This window comes from Rhinolophus hipposideros (assembly GCF_964194185.1).
Source record: "Rhinolophus hipposideros genome assembly, chromosome: 16".
Lineage (NCBI taxonomy): Eukaryota > Metazoa > Chordata > Mammalia > Chiroptera > Rhinolophidae > Rhinolophus > Rhinolophus hipposideros.
The window spans coordinates 29,667,876-29,691,586 of record NC_138062.1 but is presented as its reverse complement, the minus strand read 5'-3'; the positions used below and the strand labels follow the sequence as shown (position 1 = coordinate 29,691,586).

The window sequence follows — 23,711 nt, the reverse complement described above, 5'->3', positions numbered from 1 at the left end:
GGTCCTAATATGTATGTAAAAAGTTGTGATTAATGCACTTTATGTAAGTTATACCTCAATTAAAACATAAGAATATATATTAAAATGTAAAAAAAAAAAATGAAGTCACCCATGTGTTACCACAAATTCCAAAACAAAAAAACAAGCTGTGCTCTACCCCTCTCCCCCACATTCGAACTCAGCTGCCTCCTTTTGTATTTGTGCCAGGACGGCATACGACGGGTGCTGTTAGCATACGATGTGAGGAAATGTGCAACGCAAACAGACAGCATGGCAGATGGAAGCACACTCACCTTGTGCAGAGGAACCAATCTGGACCTTCCTTTTGCAATTTCCTCAGCTGGGATTATACAAGATGAGCATATGCCCTGAGAAAGATGGTGGAATAACCAGCTTCTCTATAATTGTTTACCCGCTTGCTATTCCCTTGATTTTAACCTTCACACTCTACCTCAGAGCCAAGGAAAACTCTAAACACCAACACCCATGCTCTAATTTCTACCCGTTTAATTCACTAAGGGCATGTGGTACAGTACCCATCATGCCTCTGTTTTTTCCTTTTTCTTCTTCATCACCTGCTTTATCCTCTTATCCTCACGTCATTCTCCATGCCCTCTTCCATAGCCTACTGCTTTGTCTATCACTACCCCTCTCTGGGATTTCCTCTCTTTCCAATCTTCTCACTCATTTTTTTCACTGAGAATGTGGAAGAAAGATCTAATGATTTTCTACAGCATTCTGAATTATTTAAGTTTAAAAAGGAATTTGGAAAAGGCTAGATTTTGTTTTAGAAAACACCTTTCCCATTAAGTTAGACTCATGCATGCATGAAAATTTGATTTTTAAACTACATGGCTGTTACTCTAAAAGTTGGAAAAAAAAACGAAAAACAAAGCCTCTTGGAATTGTAGTATGGTGGGCTTGCTGTTTTCTCCTCAGGAAAACAATTTCCAGCAACACTGCTATTAAGTACTGAAAAGATTTACTCAAAGTGGAAGTCACATAACATTTCTATATGACCTCGGTTTATATACACGATGGCGCACAAAATGCCTAGTGGTAGAAAAGCAATTATGAAAGCTTTGCTTCATTTATACTTTATGACCCATAGAGAAAGGAGCAGGAGGGTGTCATGCGGAAGGAGGGAAGCTTTGCTGGCGAAGTGAAAGGGATGTGTGTGGAGACTAGGCAGGTGAGGGCAGACGGCGCCAGAGCTGGATTCCAACTACCTCAGAAGGTTACTGATTGCCTAGCTGTCAAATCTGTAATCTTCACCTACCTGTCCAATATTGGGAAGGCAGGGATGGTATGCAGGGGTCAGACTGAAGGGGGGAAGAGATGGGGGCCCTCTGGTGGCAGGTGCTCAGCCTTTCCCCTGCTGTCCTAAAGAATTCAGCTCTATCTTTAACCTTGCACATCAACTCAGCAAACCAGAACCCTGCATTAACCAGACCCTACCCCACACTCCATGGGCCGTCTAGGAGCCAAGGGGGTTTTAACTCTACTCCACCCCCAGAAGCCCATCAACTAGTATTTCTTACAGCTATTTATTCTACTTTCCCCCAAGAGAAGTGCTGGAAATAAAACATTCTCCACCTCACTACATTTCCAGCAAGGCATGGGCAGCTCTTTAGAGGTTGATGTCTGGGCAACTACAACTGGCCCTTCCTTTGATTCAGCTCTGCAGAGAGTTATTGTGGGACCATTTAGAAAATCCACAGTCGCAATATGGGGAAAAAGCATGCCATTTCACCTGATTCTCAGTTCCCAAATCTTCAAAATTAGGGATGATAACACCCACGTGCAGGGCTGTTTTGAGGGCTAAGTGAGACACAGTACCAGGCATATAGTAGGTGCTCAGGAAACGCTGGTTCCTTCCCACTCCTATTCCACTCCATCCCATTCCATGACCTCTAAAAATGAATGAGTTGGTAAATTTATTTCTTCCAGGCTACTTGGCGGGCCATCAAAATATACTGCCCCCACTGTGGGTGAGGCCAACTTAGTTCCTGTCTGGGGGCCTCTCTGTAATGCCATCTTCTATTAGGTTTGTGACAGTCTGGTGCAGCTGCTTTGATGTAGGAGCATTTTGCTATGGCCTACAACACCATCATTTTTACCTTAAGAAACATTACCAAACAATGTGAGGAACAGATTTTCTCCCACCTTTCCCGATTCTCCCATTGATGACTTCCATTTCCCATCCCGGCTGGATGTCAGTTCTGCACATTACCTAGTAACAAAACAGGCGAGCAAACAACAATTTTACATTTGGACACCAAGTCCCTAAGTCAAACAGCAACACCCAGTCAGTTGCAAAAATAGTTAGCAACCAAATTGTTCTGCTTTATGACAATCACATCAGAAACTGGCACAGTGGTCACTACTTCAGCAAATGGGAATCCTGCGCAGGATGTGTTTTAAAAGCCTTCGAGGAGAGTGGGTCATGTTCAAAGGCAGGTCCTTTTATTCCCTAAGGACTACAGGTTCAGATACAAGTCACCCAAGTGCCATCCTCAGATTTAACCCTTGGGGATCATTTCTGACAGGGACAATGGTTCCCTCATTAGAGGGTAGTTGTGAAGAGGAGATAAGATGGCTGTTACTCTCCATGCCCTTACTGACTTGCCTATAAACTTTGGAAGCAAATTTCTTAAGTATTGAGCTGATTATCTATGAAGTACATCTCGAATTTGTAAACTGGGATTTTGTGAAGCTTTTGGAATATACCAGGGGTGCCAAAAAATGTATACAAGTGGACACTTTGGTCAACGTTGCTCAAGCAATAGTTCGCCATAATCAGAAGTGTTTAGACACTGATGGTAACCACTTTGAGCACCTCTTGTAATTGCAGAAGTCAAACGTGACTTGTATTCATCTTTTGTTATCGGTATATACTGAGTATTACAATTTTAATACAATTTTCCTTTCTTAAAATGTGTATACATATTTTTGGCACCCTCTGTATTTCTCTTGAATTGCTGATTACAATTCCGGTGTAAAGAGAAATATGGATATTTCTTTCATGTAATACTGAAATACTCATGTTTCAGTTTTTGGAGAGGCAGTATGAGGTAAAAAGTTTCAAAGCACAGATTTTGGAGCCAGATTGCTCCAAATCCTAGAGTTCAAATCCTAGCTTCACTAATACGAGCTGTGTGGTCTTAGTACATTTACTTAATCTTCCCCTACTTCCCCCGTCTATGGAATAGAAATGATAACAGATCGGAATAAGTCGATACGTATCAAGCATATAGAACAGTGCTTAGCACATATTACATATTTCATTTTTTTAAAAAAGTATGAACACATAAAATTATCAAGTAGAATATATACATTTATAAACGGTATTTTATTATTTTAAAATAATAAAAATGAAAATAATTAATCATGAAAACTTGGACAATAATTTCAGCTTTAAAAAAAAGGGAAACATTTAAAATGAAGTGCTCCGATAGCATCATTGTTCACTTATGAATCTATTTTCTGCAGATTTTCCCAGTTGCTGAAAAAGTGTTTTCTAGTTCTACACTAGTTGGGGGAAGTGTAAGAAAAAAATAGTTATGTTATTTCCAAATATTTTCCTCTGAATCCATCTTCAAATTATACAACCTTTTGGTTATGTTTTTTCTTTTCTATCTTTGAAAAAATCTTTTAAGGACAAATTCTTTGTGTTCTTTTTCAGAGACTGCAATCATTTTATTGAGTGAGTTATGAATTGTTTTTATTTGCTTTGCTGTTGTCATGTACAGTTGGGGATTTTAGCAGAGAGTTATTTATTTCTATAAGTTTCCATCTTGTCGTGTTCATACTCTGTTTGTTCAAATGTCTTTGAAAACTAAGATGCATTCCTGCAAATGACTCTCTATCAATAATTTTTTTCTCTTCTTGAATATTATAGAGCATATAAAAGAAGGCATAAAATAATACTTCCCAGAGGAGTACACCTTGAAAACTCCATTTGAAAACTAATGCAGTGTCTAACTTTCTAAATACATCTCAAGATGGAAATGTTTCAGATTTTATAAACACCATGATGGCAGCAGCATCATGCCACCAAACATACCGGAATGTTAATATATCAAAATATCACAATACCAAAAAGTGGGACTATAATCCATACTCTTGAACGTCAGAGATCTGCTCTACCTAATTGTTGACATCGATCAAGGAGAGTCTCATATTGCTCAGATGACAGAGTGTTAGAATGCCTTGTTTCCTCTGCTCACAGCAGCCACCCGTTCTGACAGCCCCGCAAGCTGCTGAAAATGAATCCTGTTCATGGACTCAAATTCCATTAGATTTTCCTGCCTCTCAGTTTAGCTTCCTCAAGCACGCAGTATGCAATCTAAATATGTGACGCTAGAGGGAGCAATCATGCTCCAGATGTGTAACTAGGCCAAGGTCCAGAAGCAACGTTCTCACAGCTGTGGGTTCATGGAGGGAAAAATCAATTGTCACCAGTTAAGTTAAATAGTCAACAATCACCCTTCATGAAAATATTTTCAAGACAAATATAAAATATCTAACTCAGTGGCTTTTAAAATTAGAAACATAGAGAAACTAAACCTTTATTTACTCAACACTTCATCACGTGACAATTATTAGTTTCGTATTATGGCCAGTTTTGAAGGGGAAAAAAGAGATAAAGTTAGATACCGTGGGGCAAGAAACAAAAGAGAAGGAAAAAGAAAGAAGGTATGAGAGAAGAGACAGGAAAGTCATTGGAGGGGGAAGAAGGATGATAACAGTGCCACCAGCAGAATCGTAAGGTGGCAGAGGGAGGGTCAGAAATTCTGGAGAAAAAGGGGAGCAAACTCTAGAAGAATGGTTCTAAATTTTTTTTCTCATCACAGCTCACTTTGAGAATGTGAGAAACAATGGGCCTTTTCCTATCAAACAGACACGTGTTTATATTATATTCAAGGGATTCATGAACTATAGGTTAAAAATTCCTGGTCTAAACAGGGCTAGAGAAGTGGAAGCAAAGAAAAAGCTGCAGAGGCAGAAAGATGGAGAAATGAACAGAAATAGCCACAAGGAATGAAGGCGAGCAGCAGATAGAAGGGCCGGCATCAGTTTCCATCTCCTCTCACTCACCTAGGCCAACTTTAGGCTAAACTTTGAAGGCAGCATTCCTCGGTGCTGTTTCATCCCCCCATTCCATCTCTCTCGTCCAAAGGTATTGCCCTCGTTAAAAGGGACCACTATGGTCTTAAAACTTACTGATAACGCGCCATTCTAGAATCACATAAAAAGGAAACCCACACTCCTGAACAGTTATCTTAGCAAGTCATTGACCTTTCAAGGCCCGTTTCTCGTTGTACAATGAAGGGGTTCACATAGATGAAAACGGACATGTTTCATGCAATACAGTGTCAGCTCAGAAGTCAGAAGTCCAGGGGTCAGGAGAAGTCTGAGATGTCATGGGTAGACAATAGGAACAAAGGTTGCCAGAAAGACAAGCTGAGGCTCCTCTCCCAGTACCTGTGGGTTAGAGGAATGGGGGCAGGAATGAAGGGAACCTCCCTTTTCTGGGGCGCGGGAGGAACCTCCCTTTTTTGCACTTTTATATAGTATGGTCTTATGATTAAGGAAGGTGGCTGTCTATATTGCAACCATCAACCTAAAGTACCTAAATCTGACCTTTGCCCTGGTCCTCTTCCCTTTCCTTGGAATGGCAGCTGGGGATGTCCCAGGAAAGCACTTGGAGTTGAGCTCCAAAAACTCCACCTTTTTTTCCAACTTAACTTTGAACTCCAAATGCATACACTTGGCTCTAGGGTTTTCATTGTAGAATTCCTACCAAGAGATGAAGAGCTACAAGAGAAAGGTGCTTGTATCAGAGATAAAAGAAATGAAATTTCTGGACTAGGCCAGCCCCTTTACAAGAATAGGGACTCCTGACATAATATTCTTAACCTCCTGTTGTTTTCTTAGGGCTTGTATTTCCCAAGCACCTGAGGGATGGGGGGGGGCAGGAATTGCTCACAAGAACAGCCTTTGGTTTGGATGACTTGGAGCAGACAATGTCCCCATTCAAGGGATCAAGGGACGGGCAGGGGTAATGGATCGAAGAAGAAAGGAATAGATCAAGTGTGGAAACTCTGGGCCAAACAGCCTCCACAAGCTTCCTTCCAGCCAATCTGACCCTTTTCAACGAGAAGCATGAACGAAATCGTTGCTTTGATGATCTTTCCACTTTTTCCCACTGGGGTAATGTGAAAGCCTGTGGCACCTATTCACTTGCAATCCTACAAGGGCAGGCTGGGGGCCAAAAGCAAATAATGAGCTCCTCCCCGGAGTCTGTCAACAAGGGATGCTCATTAGGAAAGCTGACTCAGAACTGGCCTATTACCTCCCTAGAGTTGTACTGCACCCTCGAGGCTGGCTGGCAGGTGACTGCATATTTCCCATGTGCCCGCCCACCCCATGGCACAGGCAAGCTGCTGTTGAGCAAGGGATTCTGGCTGGGGCAAAGGGGAAGGGGACAAAATCCTGAGAGGTATTCCAACCCAACCACTCATCGCGCCCTGCTTATTTATCCATCTGTGACACAGAGGGTTTATTTGTTGCTCGGGGGAATAAGAATCCATGATGTGGGGGAATGTTTTTCAAAGTGTGGTCCTTGGACCACAGGCAACAGAATCATGTGTGCTTTTAAATTCAGATTCCTGGGTCGTACCTCAGACCCCCTGAATCTAAATCTGAGTGGGCCTGAGAATCTGTTTTATCATAATGTCCTCTCCTCCTTCCTCCTCCAGGTGATTTTTATGCAAAGGAAGATTTGAGAATCTCTGTTCTAGTGGAACAAATCTTCTGTGAAAGTCAGGGGAAATGGCTTCCTGGTCCTGGCTTTCCTTCAAGCTAACTGGGTCTCAGTTTTACCATCTCTTGGGTTGGATCAGGGGTCAACAAAATACTTTCAGGTAATTATAGATTTACATGCAGTTTTAAGAAATAATACCCATACCTAGTTTCCCCAATGGTAACATTTTTTGTAATTATAGTACAATATCAAACTAAGAAATTGGCATAGATATAATCCATCTATTCAGATTTCACTCGTGTGTGTGTGTGTGTGTAGTTCTATGCAATTTTATCACAGGTAGATTTGTGTGACTATCACCACAGTCAAGATACAGAATGATTTAGTAATTTTTAAAGTGGGCTCTTCGAACTCTAAAAGTTCTTTCTATGTGCTTCAAAGGGATGCTATAGTGAAGAGGGAGATAGAAGGGCCAGGCCATGTAAGTGGGATTTTAGGCACTTCCTCTTTAAATAAAACAGCCTGCTTTTACGTTTTATGTATTGAAACTATATACATATTTTTTTTCTTTTTTTAATTAAATCTATCGGGATGACATAGGTTAGTAAAATTATCTGGGTTTCAAGTGTACAATTCTATAATACATCATCTATATGTTGCATTGTGTGTTCACCACCCAGAGTCAGTCCTCCTTCCATCTCCATATATTGGACCCCCTTTCCCCTCTTTCACCACCCCTTCTCCCCGCTTACCTCTGGTAACCATTGAGCTGTTGTCTGTGTCTATGAGGTTTTGTTTGTCTTGGTCCTTTGTTGCTTTCAGTTTTATATCCCACATATAAGTAAAATCATGTTTCTCAACTTTTTCTGTCTGACTTATTTCTCTTAACATATGCTATTTTTCATTAAAGGATCCCATAGCTAGAAACCTTTGGCCGAGTCCAAGACTTTCACTGTGCAGATGAAGAAACTGCATCTCTATGTGTGTGTATCTGTGTGCTTCAGCATATACACTATGATTAGGGCACAGTCTGCTAATGATCAACATTTATCTACAAAGCTAGCTAATGAACAACATAAAATAAACCACTCAAAAATTACTCCCTTCCCTTCAAATGTGAACACCTTAAATTTAGCAACCATATAACAGTAGGATATTTTTCCCGTCTTATTTAAATATTTGGTTCATCTTAGAAATAAACTGTCAGGAGATTAAGGCCTTTATTTGGTTAACTGCCTGGCACATAGTAATCAGTCAGCACCTCAAGGAAATATTTGACTTTAATTGGCAAACATTAGAGTTTGAACAATTTGTGAACATGTATGTACACATATCTTCACCTCCTTTCAATGATTAAAGAGGGATGGTCGTAAAAAAAAAAAAAGTGCCCTGTTCTTCTGTGATAAATTTAACAGAAGTATAACATACAGAGTATAATGTACACTGAATTCTTCACTGATTTTGTAGAACCTGGAGATACGTGTTCAGTTTTGTGGGAAATTTTAAGAGGAATACTCACAAAAAGAAGGGACTCATAGGAAGTCACGAGAAAACTGGAGAATAGGACAGAAAGTGGAAAACAGGACACGTTTTGCCTATAGAAAAAATCTGGAGAAACAGCATACGTTTTTTCAAATGACTAGAAAATAGTGTGTGAAAGAATTACTGTATCATCTGTAAAGCAGTACCATTGTGAGAAGGTAACCAAGAGATATATTTTCCATTCAAAATATGGAAAGCCTTTTCTAACAACTAAGATGCCTCAAAATGCAACGGAAGCCCTTACAGAGTAGTGAGCTTCCTGTTACTAAAATAACTTAAGCGAAGGCTTATAAAAGATGGTTCTGGAGGATTTTTGCACTGGATTGAAGATTCGACTTTATGAGTTCTAAGGTCCCTTCCAACTAAAAAGTATGATCCAGGCAAGAAACCCTCCTGGTAGTTTAAATCCTGGTCTGCCTTCCTGTGCAAAAAAAAAAAAAAAAAAAAAAAAAAACCAAGGAAAGAAAAAAAAAACACCAAAAAACTGATTTGCTTATGTGGGTAGGATTTCCTATTGGAACGTTGCTATAGATACTTTAATGTATTCATTTTTTGCAACAGATATTTATTGAGCCCTTGTTATGTGCCCAGTAGTATTATATACTGAGGATATAAGAACAAACAGAGATGGGTATTCCCTATACTGACAAAATAAGTGTGAGAGAAAGATGATACAGCGATGATACAGAATGGTGTGTGTTTTATATAGTGCTATGTTCTAGGTTAATATGAATCCTATGGTATTATGAGTGAAAAAATAAGTAGTATTACCAGAATATAAAATATAAGACATAGTTTAAAAGTAGCAGTGCAATATATTAAAGAGTCTGGAAGATGATTGAAAAATTATATTCAGTCAGGTGCTAATGACAAAATACAGAACAAATTATTTAATTTTATTAAAAAATTTCCAATTTATAACCAAAATATACAACCACTACATTTAAAATCAGTTTGTACACTCACAGTTAAAGTGCTAAGTAAAAACATTTACAAAAATTGACAGTAGTCTACTGTAAACAAAATAAATCTACAAGAGCAGAGTGCAAAGCACAGCCAGCTACTGTGAAAGTACAGTTCATGCTCTAATCAAGTGCACTTGCCCTATACATATCTCAACAACAGTAACTTCTCCACTCATTTGGAAATGAACAATTTTAAATACATAAAAAAGAAACATGAAAACTAATGCCACAAAATACAAGTCTTTAGCCTAAACACTTTCTAACTAGATGTTTATATGATAAACCAAGATTAAGATTTAGAAAGAACCAATCACCACATCAATTTAATTCAAAGTAGGGTTTGAAAACTAAATTGCTAAGTGCCAGCTATTTAAAAATAATAGTTTTTTTTTAATTTTAAAGGAATATCTTTTCTACCTTTATATCTCTTGAAAAAAGAGACGGTGGTGGTCATTGTTGATAACAGTAAAATGAGGGAAGACTTTTTTTTTTTTTTACAAGAATGGACAGTACTCATCTGTAAATTTAATATCAATGAGCAGAGCTAGAAGACAGGTGTAGCTCGAAGGGAGGGTAGACTGAGATGGAAACAGTAAATAGTGTGGGTGATAGATATCTAGGATGCTCCAGACAAAGCCTGTAAACTGGAAAACAGGATCAGGGAGGCCCTGGCTTTATATAACCCATAAATACAAATGACTACCTCCCTTTCTCAAGGTCACTGAAAATACACAAACTTTCAGACATCACTTGGGTTCAGTGAAAGAGGGGCAGGTTCCAGAGTTAGGTCACTTAATGATATCTCTTGCCTTACAGTAGTCCCAACAACACTAGTTAAATTATTTCCACTTTTGTTTTAAAGCTTAATATTCCACTAATTGATAGAAATTTGTGCTAACAGTAATGTGTTTGTTTTTATGATTGTTTTAATGTTTAACTATAGCCCTTTGGGGTAAAAGGGCTATAGTTACTAACACTTTAATATGAATCAGTTAAAGCAAATTTCTTTCTTCCTAACACGAGGTAAGTTATACTTTGGAAGTATTGATAAGGAAGACTGGAGATAGAAGGCAGCTAGGAGGGTCTTGGGGAACGTAAAGGAGAGAGTATGGAATTGTGCAGGGCGGGCTCATGGTATCACCTCGGAAGAAGTGTACTAAGCAGTGTTGAAAGATCAAAGCAAGATTTCTCCACTATAAAAGTTTCTTCAAACCAGAACACCTAGATTAATACTGGAGTGCACTAGATCAGCTCTTTGCTAACCTAGTACCCTTATTATTCAGAATAATAATATTTATATGGGGAGATGTAATCTGAGTTTGGAACAACCCAATTTACAACCTTTTAGATCATAGCTCTACCTAAAATTGGGGCTTTCTTGTGTAGAAGGCTTCATATTTTTATATGTGTTTTTATACTCATATACTTTTATTCTTATCATCTGAAATATGGTATAAAAATCTTTTAATGGCTCCTTAAGGAAAATCTGACTACATAACACAGTAGTATTCATTATTTTAGAGTGCCTACCAAGAAGATAAAATTGTGTAATCAGCAAAATTTGAGTCCATATTAGATATGAGGCATAGAGTTATTTTTGCCTTTAGATGATATTTACAGACTAATCCTTTGATATAATGGTGATACCTCAGGTGACGAAAGCTTAAAAACTACACACAGACTTAATGAAAGCCTATGTAAATGCATACATCCCCAAACGGTCTTTGCTTTAATTACTGAAGTCTTTTTGATAAAATATCTTTGAAAACTGGACAACTGAACAACAAAACAAGGCAAAGTTTTCTTGATAGACCTGTGGTTTCGTGTAGTTTGACAGGCTCCTTCCTAAAGCCTCTGGTAGGTTGATAAGAAATGTTGGGATGGGAAGTAGATCTGCTCTAAAAAATCTTTTGTTTGGGTGTTTCTTAAATATATATTATGAAATGCTAACATTTCATCACTTCTGACCAACAAAACCAGCAATTTCACATAGTTTAGAATAATATTATCCAACTATGACCACACAGTAAGAATCTCCTTGGCCTGATTCTCAGAAAGAACAGTTCATCTACAGGAGTTTTCTGCTGAGATGACCCTGATAACCTAATATATACAACACTGTACAATGTTAAGAAAACAAGACAAAACAAAAAATGGCTCGAGAAACAAAACATTGCCAATTACAGAAAATGAAATAACTGATAACTTATTAATTGTAGACACATCAATTTATATAAATAATCCCCCAATTTCATTATCAGATTAAAATACAGCGAAGTTGGTATTTTCTTAATTTAAAAACTTTAAATTAGAAGAAACAGCTTCCACAGCTCTTTGAATGAACAGAATTTAACAATTTAATAGCTTTTGAGTGTCAAACAAACTTTTCATTTTAGGGCTGGGGGAGATGGCTGGTGGTGGTGATATCTTTATTATTCCAAAGTAAATGTCTCAACTATAGTCATGCCTTTATAATGCAATACTTTTAAACTTTAATGAAAAACAAAAACTAAAAAAAAATTTAAAAATAAAAAATAAATTGGCATTTGAAAATAAAAGAAGAAAAGTTGTAAAAAGCGGTGTTAAAGATATGTGAAATGCAGTAATTCTAGAGAAATTAAATTTTAAAAAGATTAATGATAAAGAATTCAGGTTTACTCTGATAAATCACAGCTACGGTACAAATAGCACCTGATGACGAGAGAATTTCCAGACTAATATTTGCACATCAGAATCTTTTTTATGATTTTAAAAAGTAATTTTTAAGGTCATATATAAAGAAAATACTCTACTTTCAAGCATATGTAAAACTCAACATAAAGAACTATTGTGTTGATCTTGTCTCAGAAATATAGAATTATTTCATATTAAATGTTACTGCTGACAAGGGTAGTTCAGGGAAAAATTATCTGAGGCATGGCTAAGGGAATAAGAGAGGACATTTATAAACTTCCTTTACAAAACTGGGGAGGGGAGTAGTAGTTAGAGAAAGAAAAATTGTGGGTGGATAATATAAATTAATTCACTCTAGGATTATCTGCTTTACCTTAAAGAATATCCCATTATCAAAACCCAGAAAATATTCAAGGAAATGTTTGGACATCAGATTCAAGTTTAACAAGTGTAATAAAACATGCAGAGCCAGAGAACTGAAAATAAAGATTATTTTTTTAACATGCAATCAAAATGTCATGGTAACATGGGCATGTCTAAGTGAGAAAAGCTGGGCATCTAATTTAATTCCCGGAAGCTAGTAGACTTGCCTGATTCAGTGAATTGACCAAAGACAAGGAATCAAGTATAGCCCCAAGTAAAGCCAAAGAAATCACACCGGAAACCAGCTCACCATCCTGTATCAACTTTCCATTATTCTTCTCTACCCATCAGACCACAAACCCAATGCCTAGATTGTAAATCTACAGACCAAAGTGTTCAAGAGATTGATGTGAACTAATGCAGATAATTAGAGCAAAGACGATGGCCTTTAAAAGTAACAGGAACCTCCTCGGCCTGGTTCTCAGAGAACACAAATCTACAAGAGAACTCTGCTGAGAGAGAGAACTAATGGAATCACTACATTTTATTAGACATTTAAGGAGGATTTATGGAACATCTTCTGCACAGACAGAAAAAAAATTAAAAATAACAAACCACATTTATCTCTAATATTTTTAAAGCAGGACATACGCTTGTCCATGGCAATCTGACAACTGTATTCATTCAATGAATCTAAGAATACCGCTTAAGAATAATTATTGAACAGAAAATTTTCATTCCACTCCTCTGAAATTCCTTTTACATTTTATAATTATTTTAATGTCGGTAAACCCTGATAGCTTTTTAATTAGCTACATGGGCCAGTGCTATCTCTGCTTTGTTCACTAATTTTATCTTGAATACAGATTATTTAAAGTTTATGCTAACTAGCTGTATTCATACTTAAGAGCACAAAGACCACAAAATTGTATATGTCACATTTTTCTGTATATAAATTTAAGGTGCTTATGTTGGTGCTTTAGGAGACTTTTTCCACGGGAAAAAAAAAAGTCCTGTCAATTATTTGTAACTTTTCTTTCATTTTTATTACCTATAATATAACTTTCCTCCTTTAAAATTACTTAAAATCATGAATGGAAAACAAAGTTAATAACCTATCTGAATCCTATCAATTTCACGATAAATTGCAGTAAAAGTACAGGTTAATCTAGTAAATATAGATCATAGAAGAATAACAAGAATAAAAGTAAACCCAGAATAATGATTATAAAATGGTCAAGGGACAACCATTAGAGACAGGTGGAATCTGATATGTTACCTAACCTAATACCCTTGTTTCTTTCACTTACGGATGAGAAAACCAAGGTTCCAAGAGATAAAATTCCAAAGTTACACAGCTCATTGAAAAAAAACAGCGAGACCAGAAATTAAGTCTCATAATTCAAAATTCTGTGGCACTTTAAATATAACCTAATTCATTTTTACTAAGCATTAAAAAAAAATCTGATAATTTAGAAAACAGAAATTATTTAGCTCTAAAGTTCTTTTCTTTTAAGCCAATAAGCACAACACAAAGAAATATTTGCATTTAGCAAAATAAACAAGCTGACTTATATAACAAAAACCCCAGGGCAATAACAATAATAATAATAATAACAACAACAACTTAGTTCACCCTGCTTCAGGAAATAGGATAAAATAACAAACTTAAAAAATATCACTGTCTTATAAATACCATTGTTATTAGTGAATGGTAATTACCAAAATAATGGAACATGGAATATTCAAAATCCAAATTATAAGGTAAAAAATCTCGTTTCTCTATCAGGTTAAACTGGTGACAATGGTCAATAAAATGAGACTAAATTATAAGCAATGTTTTCATACCAATGCAAATGTCTAAGAAAGGACACTATAGATATCCTGTGATAGATGATTCTTAAAAAAAATAATCTGCAGGAAATTTCCTTCAGATCATTAAAATAGACTGAACTACTCTTACAGAAAGTAACGTTCTACTGGTATGGGATTTGACTAATGTGGAATTTAACTTTCTTTTATCTTTACAGCAACACAATTTTGCTTTCTAATGAGAGATCATAGCATAAAAAATACGCTCCTTAACTTATTATATTACCTCTTCATAAATCAACCAAAATAGTAATGTCTAAAAGGTGGCTGGTTCTGGATAGACTTTAACATTTTCTCCTAGATTTTGAATCCTAAGAGAAAACTATAATTCTATATCAATTTGATCTTTTAAAAAATTAAGATTAAAATTAAATTAGGAAAAAAAAAAAAACAAAAAAACCCAGGAAACTGATTACAGTCAGATGGAAGGTAAAGGATGTAGTCTAACTATTCCTCATATAACTGGAACTCATATAACTGGAACAAAAAAGAAGATAAATTATGAAGAGATGTCAACATAATTTTTCATACATATAAAATAGACAAATGACAATAATGTAAAATTATACAGCTACTAGGAAATGTAGCTGAATTAAATGTAAACACTTTTTCTTATTTTAATTAGTTGTAAAAAGGGATAAAAGTTTAAAAGAATCATGAGTTCCTTTGTAAATCTTGGTTCTGTAAAGATGCTATCTTTTGTGTTTACATGTGGGGGGAAAGGAGAAATACTTTTTATGCAGGTTTAAAAATTATATATACAATTATACAAACAAATAATGCTATGACTTAAAATTTCAAGTTTTGCAGTGTTGAAAACCTACAAGTTACAGTAATCTCCTTTTAAAACTTGTTCTTAGAGAGAATTAAGCACGTGAAAGTCCTCAAAGAAAAAAAAGTTAAGGCCTATACTCCTCTTTACATTTTTCTTACAAATTTCAGTGAAGTCAAGCTATCTTACATAATTTGATATCAAAGGTAACGTATAGTGGAGATCACCAATTTCTGTTGCAAGTGACCTACAAATTCAACCATATGAAAGTTGAGAGCATACTGTGGTATATAACATGTATTAAAGAGCCAGCACAATTTAAGAGCATGGCTACTCTTGAAAAAGAGCCTCGTTTTTAAAGGCTAATTGGATTGTTGATTTAAAGATTGTGCCAAGTGAATACTGGTCTAATTGACTATTTTGTTGTTATTGCTATATATCACTGAAGACCAATCCTTGTTTTCTATAACCCCCAAATTCTAACAGAAACATGTAAGTAATTTATGGATTACAGAATATTATAATACATGTCACGTCATTTGATCCTCTCAACACCGTGTAGGTTGGGACCAAAAATTACCTTATCCTCATTTTACACCAAACAAATTGAGAGTAAGAGAAATTAAATGACCTGTCCAGTTTATGTCATAATTATGGGTCTCTGAATTCCAAACCCAGTAGAATTTTCATTACACTAGACTACGTAAGTCACCCAAGTATGATAATATATAAATGTACCTTTGGCATGTCAAAAGCAGTATAAATATCTCACAGTGAAATTTTGGTATATTAATGTTTTCTAAGCTTTAGCCAATGATCCACTATTTTACCAAAAAAATTTAAGTAGTTCATGTTATTTCATGGGGATACAGCCTAAACCAAGATAATTAAAATTTCAGTTATTTCCAGGTATTATCAAAAAGAAACTAATGAGGTAGGTTAAAATGTAGTAAAATTTTCTAATTTGAAAAAATTCTTAGAATTTTTATAAATCTGCTCTAAGAAGCAGCAGAAAAAGAAAACCATTACTAATAAAGGTTTGCTTGAATATTCATTCACTCAACTAATACAAGATCTAACTTCACATAAAACCAACAAGAGCCTAAGTACTTCTAAGAATAGCTTTCACCTTTAAAAATTAATGGTGCAGTTTTTGTATATATATATTTCTTTAATTTAAATAGTAATATGGACTGTTACTATAGGAGAAATAGGTTTCATTTGGTACAATTTACTTATTTCTGATTACTTGCCACATGTCCTTTTGGTAAAGCAGACTTCATTTTGCTTAGTTTAAATTCAAATCCTTCAAATTTCTTTGAAGTGAGACTCTCACTACTAGGGAGAGTCTAAGTGAGTTGCATGACATGAGTTATTCATTCAGTTACCAAAATTTTACTATGTACTAAGCCCTGTGCTGGCTGTTGAGTTATTAATCAATTGTTCTTTGAAACTAGTTATTGTTTTGAGCCTAATATTGCCTTGGATCTTTTAATGACCAAATATTAAATATAATATTGGTGAAATCAAAGTACTTTTCTAAACCTTTTGAACATATATTATTTTAGAGAGCACTATTATTTTCTCAGTTGTCAGTTGAAAAAATAAAATACTAAACATCATATGCCAATCACAACACAAATTAAACACATGGTAAGAAAGCTGCCCAGCCTTGCTCAAGTTGGTTTAAGCCTGTTGTAACTTGAAATTGCTGTTGTTCTTCAACTGTCTCTTAAAAAAAAAAAAAAAAAATTAATTTGGAACACTAGTTTGATAAATAACATGGCCCAAACTAAACACTGTTATTCAAAACAATGGGTAAACAATATTAAGTAAATTTTGTGGAGCAAAATTAAGATACTGAAAGTCACTGAAATGTCAATATAGCACTTACAATATATACCAACAGTTAGTTTAACAGAGAAGCTTACAAATGAATATGTAAAAATAAGGAAGCACAAAGTTAAGGTTTTCATAGTGATGTTCACTTGACTGTCTATACTTGGCCACTTGTACAAGAAAACCAATTAACATTTTGGCAATTGATAATATAATGCAGATGGCAATGACTAACAACATCTTTGAGCTCAAACTGGTACCTTCTATTTTAACTTCTTATGTTTGTTTCTGAACATTTGTGTTGGTCTTCTCATGCTTTTCTCAGGAGAGATTCTCAGACAAAAGCCTCATGAATTACTAATTTATTTATAAATGAGTTGTTATAAGTTTGGCCTTCCTTCAGAGAAAAGGCTCACTAAATATTTGTTATAGGGGAATTCAGACTCTGCCTATTTTGAATATTAACTCCAGTTCCAATGAGAAATACAATGAAGACCAAGGAAAAAGAAAAACACTTTGGGCCAAATGTTCAAATATATCTTATGAAGAATTAATAACAATAAATATTAAGACATAGATACTTTGAAAGAAACAACATGACATACAAATTATTTTTATCAGAAAACTGATTTTTGTGCCTGCTAAAAGCTTCTTGTACCAACACCTAATTTTTCAGTACTTTTGTTTTAAAAAAACACAGTAAAAGTACGTATGAATTAAGCACGTCATGAAATGTACTATAATAGCCCTCAAACAAATCTCTTAAATCCTCAATAATCTTAATTCCCTTATATTTCATGCTTTTCATAGCACTTTCATAAGATTCTTCATTTGATCCCTATTTGACAACTTTGTGAGATAAGTATTTATCGTCTATCTTCATTTATAAACAAGGGAACTGAAGCTCAGAACTCAGAGAAGTTACCGTGTTAAAGGTCAAAAGCTAGCATATGACAAAGTTAGACTCTCTGGAGTCTAGAATGTTTTTTAAGGTATAATTCTTAGACGATCTGCAAAATAATCATCTACAGTATTTTTATAACTACAGATTTTAAAGTCCTACCACCTCTGAGTTTCTGAATAAGAATCTTTAGGAGTGGAGCCCAGAATTCCACATTATAAAAGGACAATAAAATGGAAAACAACTGTATATCAGGTAATGATATAAAAGTATAATATTGAGTCCAGCTAGATTATCACATGATGTAATAAGATGCCATCAGATCATCATCAAGGGCAAGTTAGTTTAAAACAGACTGCAGCCTGGCTGCAAATTAGAATCACCTGGAAAGCTTTTTTTTAAAAACTACCAATTCTCATCTGAATGAGAGGGAGTTGTTGGACATCAGAAGTTCCCCAAGTGTTTCTTATCTGTAGTCAGGATTGAGGACAGCTTATTTAAATATGCTTTTCTATATAATATACCCAGCATTTTCCAGAATTTTTCTTTCTGTTCTGATCAATTTCATGCCAAATAAAATTCATAGTTTTTACTGCAAGTTATTTAAACATTACAAGACAAAAATGTCAATTTTTGAGTTTATATTTTTAAGATTAAAAGATACTTCATAGCAAGATTAACCATGCTTCATTTAGCTACAATGATTTTCAGATATCCCAAATAAAACACCACTTTGGGTTTAGGTTATATATATTTCAGCTGTAAACAAGAATGATCCAGAATCTGAAAGTAAGGGGGAGGGGGCAGGGGTGCAAAATCTGTAGCCTATTTGCTACTGGGCAATGCAACTGCAGACAATCAACTCACTAGTAGGAGGGGCCTGGATACCAAGATCTGGTTGGTGGTTTTGGCAAGATCACATCTCACTGTAGAAAAATACAACAATGAATACAGAGAAAATATTTTGCCATTTTGTAATTGTGGCTACCACAAAACAAAAAAAAAACACACAAAAAAACACATTATAATATGTGATGCTGATCTTATTACATGCCTCCACAAAACAGATAGAACATAAAGTTCTCTGTGAATCAATACTACTACATGGGAAAAGATAGCTAAAAATTATTTTTCCATCATGCATATGGATAAGTTATAAAAACACTGCCAGTAAAAGTAGTATTTACAAAAGTAATAAAATCAGCTCAATTATAGGGGGGAAAAAATGCCCATTGCTACTCCTAATCCTGCACCTCTCTGGATGAAGTTTATTTTGATAGAATTTTGAAAGAGCCTTCAAAAGACTAATCAGATTCTTCTGTTGATCCTATATTCTGTTAGCTAAAATACACTTGCTGATTTATCAAATTCTCCTACAGTTTAAAAAGTTTTTCTTCACTCAGTGGAAATAAAACTACAAAGTCCTATTATTCATCTGAGAAATAAACCTTGCATAGAAAGTTTCTTTAATTCTGAAATTTTGTTTTATTAACAGAACGACCAAGAACGTTACCTCACAAGTAACTGATATCATACGAAAGTTCACTACAAAGCAGTCACTACACGTTTAGGATTTTTCTAAATATAAAATGAGTTTATAAAAATGCTTACCAGACAAATAATTATCTCTTCATAACCTAGAAATAAGGATTATTTATGTGACGATATAATTCTTAGCATTTTGGACGTCTTGATGTTCCAAGTTTGATGCAATATAAAAAGCAAGTTTACTTTTCAAATGGACACAATCTGCACCTGACTGAACGCATAACAGTGAGTTACAGCAATCAGTCATGCAAAGGCAAAGAATAAAATCTGCTTTTTAAATGGCACAAGTTTTCCACCTTAGACAGGGCAATTTAAGCACTGGTTCCATCTTCTTCAATAACCCGATTCATGCTGGTGCCGTGTGTGATGTGAGTCATAGGATTGTTACTGAGATCCCGGATGCTGCTATGTCGTGACTGTTCATTGAGCCGATGGGAACTACTGTGCCTGGAGTGATCTGTTAGTCGTGACATGCTTCCATGAGGTAGTCTCTCTTCCATTCCTCTGTAACTGCAGGGAGTGTACCTAATACAGGAGAGTTTATTTTGAAGGGGGTAACAGAACATACTAGAAAATAACACTAAAATTTTTCATGAAAATGACACATTAAGAGGAAAACCAACAAGTGAAATGAACAAGGAAACCAACTGAAAAAGTAACAACCAATTTTGATGATTTACAGTGATTTCAGTTACACTGTAGACTTATACATATGGCTAACCAAAAAAAAGGAGGACATCTATTCATTAGATTCAGAATTAAGGTCCTATTCTTTGGAGAAGGACAGACGCTAAGTAAGGTTAAGTAGAGCTGACTGACATGGAACTATGCTAAGTGTGAATACTTTTCGCATTCAAATGAGTTTGGGGTTATGGGGTGGATAGAGGGAGGGGAGGAACAACAATAGAAGAAATACCGTATTGTCCAAGGAGTCTAGAAAATTGATTATAATCAGAAGTACAGCTAACTCCAATTTACTAAAAGACCAGGAAGAGGGAGCATATGAAATTAGAGAAATTAGCGTAACAACAACAAAAACCCCTGAATGAATTGGCAAGCAATGATGACGGTGTGTGCTGACAGCTTCTTTCCAGATAGCCCAGTTAATAGCTGAATCAACTACTGTAAATGGTCTTAATGACTTTTCATTAGGCCTGAGGCTGTGAAGATGCTATCTCCTAGAAGGTACATCTAATTACACGTAACAACATCCTAACACACTGTAAGTTACATTCCTGCTAAAGCAAATTCTCTCAGTATCCCTACCCCAAGACCCAGCTTTTGAGTATGTCAACTGGGCTGCATTGCTCACTGCAGGCAGTCTCCTCCTCCATCATTGTACTTACCTTGAAAGGCAGCAGCGAGGAGCTGTTAAATTTTCTTTTGTTGCAATCCTGACTCACTGAGTCCCGCATGGGAGGTAAGAAAATTCACACTCATATATACATCTTTTTGTAAAAAGTATTTGAATTCGGGTAACAAACCTCGAAGGAAACTTAACATAACTTACACCTTTAATTAATATATTAAATTTTAAGTAATGTTTCTAAAAATAAAAAGACTATAGCAGGCCATTTCTTTTTAAAATAGTCATCCAAAGAATTAATCATAAGCAGCTGAAGACTACTGGCTGTCATTTATCATTCCTTCATAATTACAACAAATTTCATGAGTCAATATAAATCATTTATAAAATTTAAAGATTGATTTCATACACTACTGAGGTGATCTACTTTTACAGCAGTGTTTGTTAAATAATGTTTTCAGTAGATCGTAGAGTTTAAAAATTGAGAAATCCTTTTAAATTATAAAAGAAAGCATGTCTTTTGTTTTCAGTTTTAAATTTGATTTGCGTGTTTTGGTAAATTAATTACTATGTTTGCAAATGAAAATATTTTAGAATGAGCTTGTTATTCTATTAGTATTTTGCCTAATCATTATTTGCCCTAAACTGAGTGACAGATTTTCCCAAACATGATTTGCCTGCTAACTTGGAGATCTTGCACCTCTCAATGACTTCTTAATTGTCTATTTCAAATAAATTGGCAAATGAAAAAAAGCAAAATATGATGCAGTTCTACGAATGATATCAAAGTAATCAAAAATAAAAACAAATCACTTTAAAAATATGAATTGGGTATTTTCTAAAATAAAACCTAACATTTGAGTTACAAGTAAAACTCAAAAAATATATTTTTCATAGAAAAAATTACTATATTGAGTTCTTATGTCTAATTATTTAAACGAAATATGTGGCTATCCACAAAATTCTGGAATACAACCAACCTGCCCATGGATAATTAGATATCAACTACACAGAAAAATAAATTTAATTATAGTATTTAATCTCAATTGTATATATGGAAATTACCAAATTTATTTATCTTTTAATAATCATTTAAGCCACTGTGACCATTTACTCTAATATACAATATGAAAATATACATTAATCTTAATATAAGCTTAGACAAAACAATTAGGATGGTTAATTAATAAAAAGATTATATGGTATATTCCATAGTCAAAACAAAAGAAACCTGAAGATGATTTACTCTTTTTGATGCTCTATACTATTTGCTACCATTAATATAAATAACTGAATTCATCATAGTTTCACCAATATATCATTATGTATTCCCTAGCTTTCCCTTGTGTCACCTACTTACCACCCTAATCACTCATTCCCAAACTTCCATCTACCTACTCATCCACTTTCTTTTCTAACCATCCTCTCATCTAATTACCAATTACTATTCTTTGAAGTTGATACACATGTGTAAGTGTATTTACCTAAGTATTTTATTTTACATAACACTGAGATCAATAATTAATTATCCATCAAGGAGTCCGGACTACAATGAATATTGAGAAGGGTGTGGGTGTGTTTTCTCTCATAACCAAGAAACCATGAGATGATGAGAAAAAGATGGCCAAAAGATAGTGTTAGTTAATAAGTAAACTTAAAAATTGATTGATGCAGAAAGAAATCTCCATGAGATTGCTTTTGGAATTATGAAAATCCTTATTTAGACTTTTAGTTTCAATGTGGTCTTGGAATCTTTCAAATCTGCTCTGACGTTCTGGGTATGGCAGAGGGTCTTATAGTACGAGTGTTCAGACACCACACATAGAACAGTTTAAGTAGGCTGTGATTACAGTGTTAGGGCCGGAATTTCTGGGAAATGCCCACATTATTTCTAAAGTCATTAGCTATTCAATAGACTTGCCTCCTAATATATATATGCTTAGCACTGTGCGGGACTCAGAGGCTGAAGTCCGCTATAATTAATTACCTTTGGAAATTCTCTACTCAATATGAAATTTTCTTTTGTTATCATTCATTCACCCTATTTATCTCCTCTAAGATATTTTCATGGGCCAATCTGATCTTTCTCTCTTCTGAAGTTCTGTAACATCAATCATCTCTATCACTCATTGTCTTAATTGCTGGCTGGCACTATTATTTAATTAGCTCTTATGTGTCTGTCTTATCTTCTCTGTAAGGTTATATCCTCCTAGAATGCAGAAATTACACTTCACCTTTCTTCTATATATCTCTTTATATGAGGTACCCCACATGCATAGGCACTGTACTATAAATGATTGTTCAATCCTATTGAAAAGGATGAGGTTAATAGTATCAAATGTCAAAGAATGCTGATAGTTCAGGGAGGGTGGTGTTGCCAAAACATACTCTAAAAGACTCTGATTCTCTCCCTCCTTATGAGTGTCTTACCTAAAAACTCCTTCTCTTGTATGCTGTTGCCAAAGTGATCTTTCTCAAATACAAACCTGATTTCATCACCATAATTGCCCAAAAGTACATGCTATGCTCTAGCCATACTCCAGTATGGAACTTTAAGCCTTTTGTCCTCCCTGCCTCTGCATGTAACTGTTTCCTTGTCTTTAATTTCCAACTGCCTCCTCTGAATCCTATTCAAAGTTAGAAGTGCTATGTTGTTTGTGCAGTTTCCTCTGATTTTCCATGATGCGTGAGATAGTTTATCTCTCTGGGATCCTAAAGCACCTTGTATATGATTTTATTATACCCATTAAAGTGTATCCTAACTGACTGTTTTCTCTCTTCCATCTCTTCGTTCCTAGCACTTCGAAGAATGCTTCTTACATAGGAGTGCTGAATGGAAGGAAAAAGACAGGAAAGACAAAAGATATTTGAATGTGGTTAAAAAAACAGGTCATTGATGATGTTGTAAGGTATAGTTTAGGTGGGTAAGGAGTAAAAGAATAGATATACAAGAAATCAAGGATAGAATACATAGAAAAGTCAAAATATTCGTTTAAAAAATCTGCCAAGGAAAGGAAAAAGAAATGGATAAAAACAAGATAAAAATGTATCACAGTCAATGAAAGACTGCTGTTTTTTAAAACATGGAGTAGCTGACCCAGTTAGAAGGCAAAGACATCAAGTTGAGAGGAAAAACCAGAAGATCTAAAAACAGAGTAAGG

At 35.1% G+C, this 23,711-nt stretch overlaps 1 protein-coding gene across 5 annotated transcripts in view; it reads right to left on the bottom strand.

The window, feature by feature from the left end:
- Positions 1–2,168: 2,168 nt before the first annotated feature.
- Positions 2,169–23,711, bottom strand: part of FZD3 (frizzled class receptor 3) — an 82,751-nt gene continuing 61,208 nt past the window's right edge. For 2 of the 5 annotated variants that reach the window (XM_081075781.1, XM_081075782.1), the window contains one exon: positions 9,173–19,769. In XM_081075781.1, coding sequence (XP_080931907.1) covers positions 19,556–19,769 — 214 coding nt within the window. In that variant the 3' untranslated portion in view covers positions 9,173–19,555. Of the gene's footprint in view, positions 2,234–9,172; positions 19,770–23,711 lie in introns of those variants that run through there. The other 3 variants (XR_013995062.1, XR_013995061.1, XM_081075783.1) reach the window with 3 other exon arrangements.